General features: G+C 45.6%; 3 protein-coding genes across 6 annotated transcripts in view; 1 reads left to right on the top strand and 2 right to left on the bottom strand.

Annotated features, from left to right (window-relative positions):
• LOC124216319 (EGFR adapter protein) overlaps positions 1 to 8,431 on the bottom strand; it is a 136,273-nt gene extending 127,842 nt beyond the window's left edge. Inside the window, exon 1 of one of the 2 annotated variants that reach the window (XM_069136373.1) lies at positions 8,399 to 8,431. In XM_069136373.1, coding sequence (XP_068992474.1) covers positions 8,399 to 8,416 — 18 coding nt within the window. In that variant the 5' untranslated portion in view covers positions 8,417 to 8,431. The remainder of the gene's footprint in view (positions 1 to 8,398) is intronic. The other variant, XM_069136383.1, reaches the window with a different exon arrangement.
• On the top strand, positions 4,979 to 11,049 carry LOC124216358 (odorant receptor 85c-like). Of its 3 annotated transcripts, none has more exons than XM_046620787.1 (7): positions 4,979 to 5,082; positions 5,146 to 6,024; positions 6,083 to 6,551; positions 6,803 to 6,914; positions 6,978 to 7,085; positions 7,161 to 7,346; positions 7,431 to 8,362. In XM_046620787.1, the coding sequence occupies exons 2-7, from the start codon at positions 5,583 to 5,585 to the stop codon at positions 7,485 to 7,487; spliced, it is 1,374 nt and encodes a 457-aa protein (XP_046476743.1). In that variant the 5' UTR covers positions 4,979 to 5,082; positions 5,146 to 5,582; the 3' UTR covers positions 7,488 to 8,362. The 3 variants fall into 3 exon arrangements, 1 of the variants encoding a protein (XP_046476743.1); XR_006882590.2 differs by lacking the exon at positions 4,979 to 5,082 and adding an exon at positions 10,870 to 11,049 and having other exon boundaries at positions 5,098 to 6,024; positions 7,431 to 7,996; XR_006882586.2 differs by lacking the exon at positions 4,979 to 5,082 and adding an exon at positions 8,406 to 8,829 and having other exon boundaries at positions 5,513 to 6,024; positions 7,431 to 7,996.
• timeout (circadian regulator timeout) overlaps positions 9,897 to 15,635 on the bottom strand; it is an 88,060-nt gene continuing 82,321 nt past the window's right edge. Inside the window, exons 22-27 of the mRNA XM_046620603.2 lie at positions 11,482 to 11,694; positions 11,118 to 11,405; positions 10,905 to 11,024; positions 10,670 to 10,801; positions 10,255 to 10,359; positions 9,897 to 10,114 (exon numbers count right to left, since the gene is read on the bottom strand). Coding sequence (XP_046476559.1) covers positions 9,960 to 10,114; positions 10,255 to 10,359; positions 10,670 to 10,801; positions 10,905 to 11,024; positions 11,118 to 11,405; positions 11,482 to 11,694 — 1,013 coding nt within the window. The 3' untranslated portion in view covers positions 9,897 to 9,959. The remainder of the gene's footprint in view (positions 10,115 to 10,254; positions 10,360 to 10,669; positions 10,802 to 10,904; positions 11,025 to 11,117; positions 11,406 to 11,481; positions 11,695 to 15,635) is intronic.

Here is a 15,635-nt window from a genome sequence, read left to right as displayed (position 1 = left end):
TCGAGAGGCTCGTGATGTAACGGCTTACGATTAATCAAACAGTAGCGAAAGTTTCATCCTACACCGACAGTATACCGCGAAGCAAGCTTCTCGCGGTTCTGTAACTCTGTTAGAAAAATATCATCGGCCCCGACCTTACCTACGGCAATCGCGTCCCAGACTCGATAAGTTATTAACATTACCTCATCATCGGCTGAAATGCACGTCTCACTCTTATTGTCAGTAAAAATAATAATTACCGCCTCGAGTTTGGCGGAATGTTATCTATCGACTGCAGTTTGACACGCCGGGATCGTCGATGTTTCGTCACAGGTTTGAAAAGTAAGATAATACCGAGTGCATTGCAAATTAAGAAACGATTTTGGACTTGAAAGAATTGTGCAGGAAAAAATAAGGGAGCCCTTGAGACGTTTTCTAGGCAGTTTCACGGCTCCGCTGTGATTTACTACACTTTATTTCCGGCAGGTAATCCTGCGGCTTAAACCGCAAGACAGCGGTGTTAAGGTAGAGAGAGATTATACGATTATATGACCGCCGAGTAGGTCAAGCAGTGAAAACGTTCAGCGTCTAGCTAGACCGCGAAGGCCGACCAGCACCGACCAGCTCCCCGTTAGTTGTGCTCGCCTGGTTCCGATACTGTTTGCTTGTCGCATTTCCTTCTGGCGTTGACGCCACTATCTCGGGCGGCCGCAAGCCCAGACGGATGACGTATGCTGAACTGACGATGGAAGATCGACGGCCGTCCGCCAATATTTATTACATCATCGCGTTTCGCGATAAACGTCCCTCGGAGTTAAAACAGGTCGCGTGTTGTAGGTCAAACAATACGATAACACAGTTGGTTTCAGGTTCTAAGTTTGTAACGATTCAATATTAACAAGTTCAATTGTTCGTAATCAGACCGCTTGGCATAAAAATTGTTATTTCAACTATTTGTTTCTTGTGCAAAGGGTGGTTTTAGGCGTTAGAATAACCGAGTATTCCAACGCCTGACATAATAAGTTTTGATAATTTGTCACTGCGGTGATCAATAATCGATAGTTACGATATTCTTAGGGTGAAAATTTATTCTCTATTTCCAAGATCAAATAACAGGAGAAAAAAGGGCGTAGTCTGTTATTCAATGAAATGCATTCAAAGAGTGGAATAATTATCAATTATCTAATTTCAATCCTATGTTGATCGACGATGCGAATCGTATACCCTGCGCTGGTGATTTCCCCGAAAAAATTTTTATGCGTTCGGTAACGACGCGTCTGCTTTGGCTTGGGTTCCAAAGGAGAGCAACGCCGAAGCTCGTCGAAGAGCGAAATTATCCGATGACGAGCCCCCAGGCGAAACTACGTCGTCACCCGATTACGCGAGGGGCTGACGTCGCGCGTGACGCTCGTAATGCAACTAACCTACCGTAAGCAGAAACACAATGGTGCATCAAACATAACCGAAGACCGGTAAATCTTTGTAACAGGAATTCATGTCCGTTGTGCTAGTCGCTCCTGCTTCTCCCGAGTATCGAAATCGCGCGACAGCGTCCTCCGTGTGTGCGTCGAGCTTGGCGGCGATCACGGTCTATCTGCAGCTGTGCGCGAGACGGAGAAGGTGATAGCATGCGTTGCCGACGTTCGCGAGAAGGATGGAAGTCGATCGTTGCATTCGATATTCCTTCTCTTTACCCTGAGAAGTTCAAACAAAAGCGCGAAATGCCGTCAGAATGACTGATCGATGTTAACGAGAACGAAAAAGCTCGGACAGGTTCATCACCGTTTGAATAATTGATGCGCTGCCTACACATTTCGAAAGGATTGGGTGTATGTACATAGACGAGTTCCATCAAGCTAATGGTCCAATTTATGCTCAAAGGGCTTGGGATCAAAGCAAGACTGAGAGAGAGAGAGAGAGAGAGAGAATTAAGCTCCATTCTTTTCGATGATGACGCAACGTCGCGATCCTCGACGACGACGGTTGGCTGCTTGCCTGGTACCAGCGGACCTCGACGGATGGCCGCCGCTTTGTACGGATCCCTCGGGACCCGGCAGCAGATAAGTATACAGACGTAGGTAAATTATTCCGCCTGGTCGGCAGGTGTTTCATGCGAGTATCCATTAATCCCGTTGGGCAATTCATTAGTAGACATCAAAGGATCTTCAGAGAGGTAATTACATCGAATTGGTAGACCCCTACTATCGATCAGATTAAAGTAACGAAACTTTTTTTCCTGATATTCAGATTGCATATCGAACTTCATTTAATGATTGATTGATGTGAAATTTGATTCTCCATCACCTCGTCTTTTTTCATGATTGCAACTCACCAATCTGTCCTTGTCACGTCGCGAAAAGGTCTCTGAATCAGCGAATTCAACTCCCCATACTTTCCCTCGGGTGAAATTGATGGTGGCTACCTTTTTAGCGACATGGCTCCTGGGTAGGCGACGCCTGACTTCGTGCGATTTCCCTCTTCGCAATCCTCTTCGTCCTCTTCCGTTTTCGGTAGAGGTTCAGGGGCGGGAGTCTTTGCGGTATGAAAGTTAATATCCCGGAGAGAACCACCTCTAGCACAAATTGAAACGGGTTGACGAATGATATTCGGCGAAACGCTGTAGGTATAACGTATGCATGAACATGTATGAAAACTTTCCGTAACCGCTTGATGGATAGAAGACCCCGAATCTGTATCATCTTTTGCGACTGTGGGGACTATACCGGTGCTATAGAATTAGTAAGGCGAATGACGTGATGAATTGAAGCTATTCCGTTGATGTCTAATCATACTTATTTAGTGTACGTTATAGGTGAACTGCTGCGATTGCCTTCAGATATGGCAATAAACAACGAAGTTCGAGCGGCTGTACGCCCGTACGTATGCATATTATTTTAAGTTTGAAAAGGCGCGAATAAACAACGCGTGAATGTTAATTGTTGTTAATAAAGCGGCGTGCATGTTGCTGCGGAAGCGGAAAACAGCGCTGCGAAGAGGCGGCTCCAGGCGGCTCACCTGGGGGTCTCCCCCTGCGTTCCCTCCGCAGCGAGATCGACACTCTTTCACTCCTGGCGAAATTCTTGGCTTCTAAACTCGCGGGCGGGTCTCCGTTGCCGAATAGCGGTTTCGAAATCTCACTCTCGCGATAGACACCGCTGAGCGATAAAGATAGTGATCTAAGCACAGAGTGAGAGAAAGAGAAAACGTTCGCAAGCGTCGAGCTGAACAATAAAAATATGCAAAGTACAATGTACCGGATTCACTTAGGTACCACAATAATGAAAAGTATCCAACTCCGTCTGATTCGCGTAATTTTCGGTCCCTAACAACGCTGAGCTTGCGATCTTCGTGTATCGCGTACAACACATGCGTCGGCACCTGCATGTTGACAGTGAGCTTTTTTCTAAATACTAATTGAAAAGCTTCGTCTTTGAAAAACTTGCATTTGATGATAGGGCATTTTTTACAACATGGCGTACAAAAAATTGTGTTCAAATTTTGAAAAGTATCCAGTTCTACCGCTTAGCTGTTTTAATTGGTAATCGGTGGCTTGCAGTTTCAGTTTACATAGTGTTGTTGAACGAACAAGTCTGATACAAACTGGCCAAATTCTATTCTTCATCATTTGAAAAAAGTCACGTAATTTGATTTCCAACTGTCTATAATGGTGCTTTACTTGTCCAACTTGCTATTATATTCATACGGTTTTTCTCGGCGTTTATTGTTTTCACATCGGATAATCTGATTTTTCTGTTAATCGTCTTAATTAATGATACTCCGAAAGATTCGAAGTCTCGACTAATCAGATCGCGTAACCGTAATAGTGGATCGATGGCCGGGAGAGGAGGAGAGGAAAATCTTCAAAGTGAGATGGGAGGATAGAACAGGTGCTCATTGCGGTGGGTCCATGAATGCCTCCTCACTTCGTGCAACGGAGAACCTCTGATATTGCTATACCGGACGTGAAGGAAAGACGGACCCAAGGAATACGACTATAAGAGACGTGCTTGGTTTATAATGAGGTATACCGTTTGCAGAGGCTCCATGTTCAGCGCCACGGACCGCGGGGCAAGTTAGCCCGCTTTAAGAACCATCAATCACTGCCGAATTTTGGCAACGCTTTGGACAACGTCGGCTTCAGGGCACCATCAGCCACGTGGAGTTCGTTCGTTGTTCGCTGCGCGGGATGACGCAAAATGCTGGCTTAGGAGGAGGAGAGAGGAAGAGGAGGGCAACGTTCGATACTCCCGAAAATCGAGTCCCCCACCAACATGGCGGATGGCTGGATCCGGCTATTCCTTACTCCTTAGCCGCGAGCTACAGGGAGCGAGGCTACCGGTGCAGCTGCACGTTAGTCGAAGAAACTGCTCGCTGACCCCTTATCTGCAGTATATATTTATTTTTCATTTATTTTTCCGCAGCAGAATGATTGTGGATCTCTGATTATTCAACGTGTACCTAGGTTCTCATGTCCATTAAATTGGCTAGGAAAAATACGCGCAAGTTTTTCAAACACGATTGAATGTCATTCGGTTCGGATTCGGTTCACTATCAAGTTGGGAAATTGCAATCCTAGTTAGCACACACGTCAGCTGCACATTTCTGCATCGTACATGCACGCGTACTTGTTTGAAAATTCCCTAGCAAATTGATAACAGAAGCTAATTGATGATCTGCCCTTTGATTAAAGCATTCCCGTACCGCGAATACCATTCCGTTTCGCTGATTCTAACATCCCGAGAGAAACTTTTACAAAGCGCGAATTGATCTGTATAATTAAATCCACTTCGTTGCCGATGTGCGTTCGGAATGTGAACATAAATGCTCAGGCGAAAGAATAATGAAAGCGGCCTAGAAACTGACCCGGCAATTGCAACAACACAATCCGATCTAAATATACTAATAAATGGCACTTGGTATTTTCTCGTTACTAATTGAACAGTTGCCATGAGTCAAAGTTGCAACGTGAACACGGTCTAATTACAGAGTACGTGTTTCGCTCGTGCATTATCTATAGCCCGTATCTCCAGGTCATGGGTGATTAAAGAATCCATTATGATAGTTCTTCGCAAAAAGCGCGGTCTAGCCAGTCTCAGAGATGCGGTAAGTACCCATCACTGAAGATGGTACAGAATATAACGCCTGACTTCGCAACACATCTATTAGTTCCAGAAGTCTGAAGTTCAAGTGAAAATCAAGTCGCTGCTTCGAACGGGTCAAGTGGCTATCGCTGCAGTCCTCGATCTTTGAAGCATCAGAGAAGAGAGATAGGGCGAGGAGGAGAGAAGAAAGCGAGGACATCCTGGTCGCGGGGTCCTCGCCCTCGACGTCTCTGTGCTCGTGTACGTAAGCCGGTACGTGGGCCAGCCAGCTCCCGTCATCGCTGCTCTCCGGGCCTGTGTACAGTCGACAATTACACGGGTTACGTCATCCCCCGGGTAGTCGCCTCCCGGACTCTCGGTACCCGCGTCTCTCACCTCTCGTCCGCAGCGCGCGACCGACACGCGAAACCCGGTTCTTCGACGCTCGGCGGCGTTTCTTTTCACGCGATACAATCACCCTGTGGATGTATCGCTCCGTTTTTTCGCACGTTCTTTGATCCGATGAAAGCTTTTACTGAAATGGAAGAATTCAACGCCGGAGGCAGGTGCGATATCCGCAATGCAATGGAAGCTGGGAGGAAAAGAGCCGAAAAGCTCGACGTGCCTTTTGGTCGATACTTTGACCACACTAAACGCTTGTTGAAATTATTCCGAATGTGGGAATTGGACGCCAACTCGTCGAAGTGGCAAAGCATGTTGATAGTTTCAAGCACGGCGGTGTTCCTGACGTGCAACTTCATGCTCGGATTTTCAGAGATGATGAAACTTCGGATAGCTCCGGATCTTGCGACTGCTGTATCCTGTGCCAGTACCTTGTGGCTTCACTTGATCGGATTCGTCAAGTGGATCTACTTGGCATGGAGAGTTCGGGATGTCATGCAGCTCGTTGGACTACTCGAGGATTGCTATCATCTCAGCCTGGGAAATAACGAAACGGACGAAGGTAAGACCGTTCGAATTCGAAGAAAGGGAATTTTCTCACTGACTCGTTCAATTTCTAGACTATTCGCAACTTCGGAAGGAAATGAATGCCGCGCGAAAGATTTCCGTGCGATTCAGTTACGTCTGGGTCATAGGTGTCACCTACGGGATCATTCACTGGTGCCTAAACCCGTTGTTCTTCAAGTGGAAACTGAGTAGAGTAGACGTCAGTTTGGCGATGAGAGACAGAACTCTGCCGTACGAGAGCTGGAGTCCGTGGGATCTGAATCGGGTCGAAGTCTACGGATACGTTTACTTGATTCAAGTTTTGGGCGGTCTTGCTTCCAGCATAGGAAGTGTCGCGTATGATATAATGTTCCTGACGTTGGTGATAATGATATGCGCCCAATTGGGCTACCTAAATTATGCATTGGTACACAAGCCGCATAGCTATCCAACCATGACATCTTCGGAGAAAAAGAAGCTGACGTGTGTCTTGCTTCGGAATAAACTAGTCCGTAGCAAGAATCATCACGATGCTATTTTGGCGTGAGTTTTTAATCTTGTATTAGAAGATACGCGGAAGAAACAAAAACATTAAATTTTAGTTCCAACATAGTCACATAGAAACAAAAGTTGTTACAACAGCTAGAATTTTGTATGGTTAGCTAACGGCTTTGATACATTGGAACTCTACTTAGCTATGCTTGCAAAACTTCTGCTGTTGCAGTGAAGATTTTCGCTTCGACGGGCAAAATTGTTCGAGGTTGATTGCAGGAAATGACTTGAAATTTTTACAGATTTTTGGCTGGCTTGCAAAAAGTCACCAGCCCAGTGATGTTCGTTCAGTGTATCGGAACCATCGGCATACTTTGTTTGGTCTCCTTCGAAGTAATGACTATGAAGCTGAAGGTAAACGATTAAACAAACGGTTTCCAAGGAAGCGTTGATTATATGTTGCGATCTTTTACTTAGGGGGATGTTGCAAACGTGACAAAAATTTGGAGTATGGTGGAATATATCAGCTCTTGCTTTGCTCAGCTATTCTTTTTTTGTTACTACGCCGATCACATGACGACATTGGTATGCATTCATGCTAATCACTGCCTAACGCAACACGTACACTTCTGAGAGTAATTGGTGTTTAATTACTCCTAGGGACTGAAAATCAGCGATTCGACTTACAGCTCTGGTTGGGAATCTGTGACTGACGATGAAAAAAACTCTGCATCTGACAGAAAATCTATCGGATTTATAGTGCGTGAAATAATGGTCAGAGCTCAACGGCACGTTCAATTAACCGGTGGGCCTTTCTACGTTCTTTCGTTACGAACTTATCGTGCAGTAAGTGAATGATTGCAATCACTTTATGCTATCAAAATGCATCGCAAAGAACCAGGTTAAATTGTGATGTAACGGATATTCTAGGTGGTCGGAGCTGCATTTTCATATTCAGCGGTGCTCCGAGAAGTCGGCGCGGAATAGAAAAAAGACGAAAAAAAATTCGGATCATAATCTAAGTTCGGAAAGTCTACTAGCGTATAGGTCATTATAAACCCAAAGTAAACTCGGCGTAATAGACGTAGCGCCAGATATCAGAGTGTGAATTAAGAATGGCTACGCCGTACATGTCGCTACTATTGCAAGGGAGCCAGTGAAAATCGCCAGGGTGGGTCGAGCGTAGCGGCAATAAGTGGAAGTCGAGAGTGGCTGGTCGGCCCGAAGCCAGCCCAACGGCAGCAGTGATCGCATGAGGAAAAGATAGAGGTACAAGCGCAAGCGCTCGTTCGTTTCATAGCTTACGGAACGGCTTCTCGCGTGTACTGGTATCCTGGTAAAAAGGCGACGCGCCGCAGATGACTCGCGCACCCGGTGCGCACTTGGCGTGCGTGATCACCTATTTCGACGCACCCGGATCTGCTCTGGCTTTGCCACGGCATCGGCGCCTCGCGCATCGACGCGACGGGGAACGATCCAACCTCTAATATAACCAGGTATGGTACTCGTCGTAGCGTTTGTCGGAGAAAGGGAAGTTTCAGGTGTGTAGCATGGCTTTTTACAGATCTGCCTTCCTTCGGCTAGGCTTCGAGAGTGATGTAAAACATGTACCAAGTATGAATGTAAAATAGTTACTGTATATTTATGATCACGAAAACGCACGTTTGTTGATTATTATCTGAAGCATTTTGTCCTTGGTAAAAATTATTTTAAGTTCATTGAAAAGAAATTAGCGACATGGATTAATGTAAGAGTGTAATTTGGTAAGTTTATTGGTTGAAACTTCTCAAAGCTTAAAAGAGTCCAGCATGCCTACTGACCGACTGTTGACAAAGCCTTGAAATATACGACTCACAAAATCACGTTCCTCGTTATAAAGTTAATAACTAACTTATTACCTTCCAGTCCAACTCCATCAGCGCAGGCAACCCAATCCCCGATAGATGGAGTGAAGCGGCTACAACGAAGAGTCCGAAATGGAACGTGCAGAAACGTGGAGCGTAGATTAATTGTCAAGTGTTAAAGATAGAAAATCGCGCGTATGTTACTACACATTTCATAATTACCCAAGATATAGATATAGATAGTCACGATCGAATACCGAGACGGATTTTTCTCTAAGTAATCCGAAATAATCGATTATCCTAGAACAGTTCTGGGCTCTGGCAAGCGAACATGAAGCAGACGCAAAATCGTGATGACTTGTGATTTATTTTGTTACCCGAATGGAAAGATTCTCACAATCAGACTCCCCCACGCGTCTGAATCGCTGGTCGGCCGGCCGAGGGCCACCCACAACCGTGTACGAAACCCGCGCTTTGATCAGGAGAGTATGAGTCAAGAGGGGGTCGAGCTGAGCTCCAATGCTTTGCTGAGCGCCTGATACTTTGTAGGCGACTGCCGAATGCACGTGGTTGTCTCTCGCCCGTTATTGGCGCCTACTTACCCGGTCCAGTGTCATCGTCACGCCTTTTCTCCAAGTAGATCCTCAGTGATGAGTAGATTCTACGTTACAACTCAGTATCGAAGTCGGAGTGGGGATCTACGGATGTTTAAACGCGCTGCACACCGCGACCCTAGGCAGAGGGACGAGACACAGCCAACCTTTGGGCTCCTCAAGCTTCCTAATCTCCTGATTCAGAATCCGCGGGATGCGGGCTCTCTAAGGCAGAGATCGGTATGCGTCACGTGTGAATCACGTAGAAGTTCGCCCTCCACCAAAGCGTCTTCAGCGTCATCTCCGTCGGCCCTGAGGCCTGGACTACGAGACGGTGTATCATTGACACCCGCAACGGAGCCACTCACCTGCCCATCAAAAGACGCAAAGTCATCCGCGCTGGCTAACCAAGTATCGGGCAATCATGAGGACGCAGAGTAGCCGGAGCGAGGATCGAGACGAGAGCAGCGTCGGTACCGCCTCCTGGCCGATATGTTCGCCTTGTGGGTCTTTGGCGAAATGTGGACGCCTTTCGGGAACTGTTTTTCCCTCGATACCCTTAACGGCTAAATCCAACGTACCCGGGCGAGCGGGACTCTTACGGTCACGACGTTACCCACCTGAATGAGGATCTTGTAATCTTTGACGAAAAGCACCGACCGCGATCGTACGGTGTATGGGAATAAGGGAATCACGGTACATATCTGGCGAGGCTGACACCTGTGCATCTTCATGTACTGATTGGTACTTACTTACGTACTGGCTGACTTGCTCAATTTCTCTTCACCAATATTTCATCGGGTATAGATTATCGCCCGATTTATCCCGCGGTAGCGAACATCAGCCGAGTCCACTTGCCTAGAAAAAAGTCGTAAGATGGCAGCAGCCTTCGAGGGTGAAACTCAGATGGGTTGCAATGGAAACGGGACGGCGTGCGGTCAATGGACGGGCAGGAGGGATCTGAAGAAATGAATTTTATTTAACGACCGATAGCGTTATTGAATTAACATTTTGAAACCGAACTAGTCCTCATCATCACTAATCATGATTTGCCGCTGCGGCTTTGGCTCCTGAGCCGTACCTTCGTCCATCTCGTCGTCGCTGTCCACCAAACGACGTTTTTTTACCGCAGGTGACTCCGTATCCGAATTATCGGATCTAACTCGCTTGGCTTCGTCTGACACCGGGCAAAAACATAGTCGATTATTAGTAATTGTACCACGGACGAGTAAACTGGTAATGGGAATATTGTCAGAGTTCTACTCAACTCGGTGGTTTTTCACACGAAATATTTCACATTAAAAGTATAGACATTACCCGAAATGATTGTTTCTTCCCGTTCCTCGCTTACTTCAACTTCCGAATCTGAATCCAGAATCGAAGCTTTGATACGACTGTTGTTTGTTCTGTTCCACCCATCATCTGAAATTTGATTGCTTTACCGTTACGCAGAGAACGTCATCATCATTACCATCGCTGTTACAGTCGAAACAATGTGACTTGTTAGTTTAATTGCGAATGTTTAATCGACCCATCGAGGTTTATACCAGACAACTGTTCTTTACGAGCTTTTTAATTCACTCGTTAATTATCGATCGCACTGGGACTGGGTTTCTAACGAGAAAACAATCCTTCTACTGTCCTTACGAAAGATCGGCAAATGAAAAGAACGTGTCCCGGTTTCACTAAGGTAAATGCCTGACCCGAGGGTAACACTTCCAATCTTACTCACCGACCGTAGCTACGCTGTTGCTGTCGAGACTAACCACTTCCTGAGTTTCGTGTTCCTCTGGTCCCGAGACGGTCCCTTTCCTTGCTATTTTGCCTAAGTCATTCCCACTGCTATTCGGAGGCGAATCTTGTACTGCGTTGGGTACAAAGTGATTATCATTGAAAGGCATCCCATACATGCGTTGATATTTTGTTGCCTAGATACTGAAAGTGACGCTGCGTTCGGTCTGACAAACCTTCGTAACTGTTGGACTTTGGGGCAAAAAATTTTTTTACGCTCTCAAAGACGTCACCACCTTCGTCAGCGCTGTCGTCCTCTTCATTGACCGGCTCCAGAGCGACGGGTTCGGGTGTCTCTGAATAAAAAGGATGAAGATGAAAAAGTATAAAAATGTTAAAGGGGATTCACCTAGAGGTCGGCAAAAACGGTTCGGCGAACTGAAACGAACCTTCGTCGACGAGTTTACCATCCAGAGCGTCAGCAATGAGCTCGATTCGCTTTCGGATGGTGGAACTTAGCATGTTGGACGGAATGCGCCAGTAAGTTTCTTGTTCGTCGGCGGGTGGCTCGATTCCCAGGGCGCGTAGAAGCCGTTGAAAACTCGGAGAGTCCATGGCCGCGTTTGCAAAGTCGGTTACCGGTACCAACGGGACGCCTTCGTTCGATTCTTCGTCGCGATCCTCGAGAACGTCCTCAAGCGACTCTTTCAGCCACTCCAAGGCATCCTGCGTCTCGTCTAGACAAAAAAAGGAAAACGCACAACACTGTCGTATCCGTTTTCTTCGCGTGAGAAGTAACACCAGGACTCTTACTCTTCGCAATCACGTCTTTGAGGAGGCCAGTTAGCTGTGCGTTGGTGTAAACGATGTTAGGCTGCTTCTTCGATTTCGGAATTACCACGCGCTTTTTGGGTTTCGACCGGGCTGTCAGAATAACACCGTTCGTCAAGGATTCAGCGGAGTCGTCGTCATCGTCACGGTCGCTTTCCGAATCGCTTCCAGACCTTGTTCCGCCACTGGATTTACCTGGATTACGTAAAGTGTTTGATGTCACGATGGCAAGAGATTTACAGGTATTTACTACTATCAAATATCACGTCAATACAGATGAGAGGTTCAAGTGTTCAACGAACGATTTAAAATCAAGGCAGCGAACCAGTATTATCAATAATATCAGTAATACGATGCATTGAAGCATAGCAACAAGTATGTACTGGATATGGGAGCGAAAAACAATATCCCTGATGTATACGAAACTCAAGACCGTGATGTAATTCGATTCGCGAATAAGTCCTTTCGAATGTATGCGTATAAGTACCAGGTGAAGGATGATAATAGTATGCGAAATGTAACAAGGGTAATGGAGGGTAAAATATGTATATTAAAAAAACACATTTTGTGATCGCTACACTGGGTAATGGGTCGATTTCGTTGGGCAGAGTTACTTATACAATGCGTCTAGAATTAACTTGCTACACAGTAATAGAAAATTTTTCCGTCCAGAAAATTGATCCATCTATCTATCCAGTTGATTCAATCACTGTAGAGACACATGTAATGGATAAGGTCGGGGGTTCGGCAGCATTTTTTTCTGAGCGGCAAATTCCAACCACTTAAATTCCAGCTTCCATGCCTACTTGACTGATTTATCTTTATTTTGCCACGGCAGGCACGACTGTATATTATACTAAATCGAATCCGACCTCAAGATACGAAAAGAGAGAGAGAGAATATGGTTTCCAAGGTACAGTACAGGGTATCTCTTTAAGATCTCTTGGAAATATCTCTGAAAGATTAAACATATAGCAGAAAGGTGGACGGGGGCTCAGAGAGATTTCTGTGTAACGTTAAATCGAGTTACTAGAATATTACGAAAGACTAAAGACGGATGCTGGTATGAACGTGATCTACCGTCTCTCTGCCCCGCGTAGAGAAGGGGAAATTTATTAGTACCAAAAATTCCAAGCGTCCTCGGTCCCGTGCAAATTCGATCCACACAAAAACATTCATTGAGAAGTACAAGAAAAAAAAACGGAGTTCCATAATTTACCACTTAACTCCAACTCTAACCATTAATATTGTACCTACCCAGTTACTCGAGTATGCCCTCTTTAGCCATAAATCATCTGCATCCCGTCAATTTCACTCACCCACTAGTTGTGGAAAACTTTCATATCGAGAATTATAAAAATTTTACAGACCGAAAATTTTCCAATCAGGATGAAAGTTCGTATCCGAAATAACGTAATTTGTAGCCTATATCGTGATAGTTGATTGATTATTGAAAAACATAGCAATACGAAATTCTGAATTTCCAAATTTGTTTCAGCTTTGGTATCCGTATACACGGCACGAGGACACGGGCATTCATTATCGCATCAAAGTTTGCCCCTCTCTCTCTCTCACACGTAAAAAGTGTCATATAAAGTATTACTTCGAGGAAGAGGAAAATTCAATTACTTTTTCCTTCCCTCTCTTCCGTTCCCACTCTCTCTTTCCCACCGTAGGATAAGGGAGTCCGATTAGCACCGCGCCGATATATCGTCGCCGCACGTCAAAAGTTCACCGGTTCGATAAATAAGCCCCGAATGCCGGTTTAGATAATGGCTCGCGGTTGACGGGTGTGCAGGGTGCTCGAGATGCTCAGGGTGGGCCAGACAGCCCTTCCACGACGGTGGAAAGAGGTAAGTGGCAGCTATGACGAGAAGGAGAGGGAGATCCTCTGAGCGCTTAACCACCCGAGGGAGACCCGCGTTCGAATAGTTCAAATACCAAAGACGTAGAAATGATCTTGCTCGCTTGGAGCTATTGGCGCAACACGCGTTCACCAAGTGAAGATGAAATGAATGAATCAAATATATATATAATAAACAGTGACGTTTCCGGGAAAATTTCACGCGGGGTGTGGGGGGAAATGAACTTGGAAGAAAGGACGATCGGCAGGAAAGAAGGAAAAAAAACGAGGAAATACACAGTACTTCGAGACAAGAGCCGTGTAAACTGTGTCGAAGAAGAATGCTTGGAAGAATTTCATTTTGGCGGGTGAGGAAAAAGAAGGAATGAGAGCGTTTCGCCAACGCCATCCATCCAGCGGTTCGTCGTGGAGGATGATCGGTTGACTCTAACTGACATTTGGGCGATTAATTATATTCCCCTTATTCCGGCACGTCTCGTTTATGTCAACCTGAAAGACGAGAAGAGGGGGGAAAAAAAAGATAGAATTTAAGAAATTGAATACGTCCAGCATCTGAAACAAATCCCGAAGCTTGGATAAAAACAGTCTGGCGCTCTTAAAACCTGATCTCAATTTCTCTTGGATTCAATCGACGCTTATCGCTTCAAGGGCGGGGCAGTGTACCCTCGTTGAACAAAAGATTTGAAAGAAATTCGTCGATCACTTGCTCCAGCGATTGCAAAATCGAGGAAAACTTTCTTTATTCGTAGCTCGATAAGACTAGCTGGTAGCCACAGACGAATTACGGCCACGATAAGAAGAAACGGTTAACGGTCCGGGGTTAGAATATACAATATACATGTATACGTGCATACCCTTTGGTGGAAAAAGTTTCAATCGGATGAGAAAAATTCCGCCCGTTAAAACGAGAAAAATAAAAGGTACAATAAGTTTTAACTTAAGAGTTTGAAATTTTGCAGTTGCCTTTTAAGAAAAAAGTAAATACACAGCCAGAGAGAAACAAAGGGAGGAAAGGAAATGAAATAGAGAACTACAAATTTAGATATCGCGCAACCGAATACTCGGCTGCCGAGGGAATAACTCGATCGCATCCTAAGGCTTGAGAGGGTACATACGAATAGCTAGGGTGCGTGTCCCCATATCCCATATAACATATTTATAGTGCGAGTATAGCTGTGCACTTAGGTGTGCCAGCGATATAACCGTCAAGGTATGGACAAAGGCATCGGAGGTGAGCATAAGAGCCATTTGCGTACGTTGTAATGAAATATTCAAATTGAGTCACTTAAGAAACGAGGCGGAGGCTGGGGGACGAAATAACACCGATCCAGAGAACGACGCGACGCAACAAGAATCGCTCCTGGAGCTGCCGCCAAGGGGTGCAAAGAGCCTCTCCGGGCAAAATTCGAACAACTCTCTACCCAACTTCTCATTGCCAGATGAGTTTTATTCAAGTGCAGGCGCTTTACTTTCGATGGTTACTTTTTTTTTCAACAATGCTCATTATTTTTCGCCTCCCCTACGGTATCGATTACAATACGGCCACGCTTCATAATTAATTAAAATATCCTACCCAAACAAGCAAAGGCAGCTGTCAAACATCGATATTTACAACGAAATGAAATTCTCCCTCCTTCTTTTCACCCGGCAAGTAGGCACGCAGTGTACACCTTGCTAGTTTTGTTTTTTCTCCATCGGGAAGCACGGAATCGAAGCACATAATGTACAGGTAAAAATTCTTCTCGACTTAAACGATTTTCGTTGGTTATCGGTACCACATAAAGCGACGGAGATTATTATTCTGCAGAAGTACAAGGAAGAGGTTATTTCCGGTAGAATAAGTGAGAAATACCGAAGAGATGCGGCCGGTAGCAGTAAGAAGCACGAGGCGCACCGGGGTGTGTATAACGGACGAGGGAACGCACCCTGCACTCCACGTCGTCTGTAAATTGATCGGCAGTGACCCCGGTTTTGTTCCCTTCCTTCTCTGTATACCTCTCCATCTTTCCTCAACACCCTTTATTCTTTTTCATCCCTGACGGAAGTTGGTTCATTCCACGCAATCCTTGACAATCAGGTTACGGGAGAATTGATTGAACAAGACAGTCGAATAGAGCCGCGACCGTTGCGCGGAAGTAAGAGACGCGAATGAAATTGAATGGAAAGAGGAGTCGGGTTGGATTTAGGATTTAGGATTTGGGCTTTAGATTGGATGCAGCAGGTTTGGTTAGGTTCGTTTTTGCTCTTCTGGGTGGGAGAAAATCAACCGTCA

The sequence above is a fragment of the Neodiprion pinetum genome, chromosome 1 (genome assembly GCF_021155775.2).
Source record: "Neodiprion pinetum isolate iyNeoPine1 chromosome 1, iyNeoPine1.2, whole genome shotgun sequence".
Lineage (NCBI taxonomy): Eukaryota > Metazoa > Arthropoda > Insecta > Hymenoptera > Diprionidae > Neodiprion > Neodiprion pinetum.
The sequence above is the reverse complement of the archived record's forward strand: the minus strand, read 5'-3'. Positions and strand labels throughout refer to the sequence as shown.

What these genes read in the sequence shown, in the direction of transcription:
- LOC124216358 (XM_046620787.1), top strand. Translation starts at nt 5,583, where the DNA reads ATGAAAGCTTTTACTGAAATGGAAGAATTCAACGCCGGAGGCAGGTGC. An exon ending in TAATGACTATGAAGCTGAAG is followed by an intron (nt 6,915 to 6,977) that starts GTAAACGATTAA and finishes TCTTTTACTTAG; the next exon opens with GGGGATGTTGCAAACGTGAC. An exon ending in CGTTACGAACTTATCGTGCA is followed by an intron (nt 7,347 to 7,430) that starts GTAAGTGAATGA and finishes CGGATATTCTAG; the next exon opens with GTGGTCGGAGCTGCATTTTC.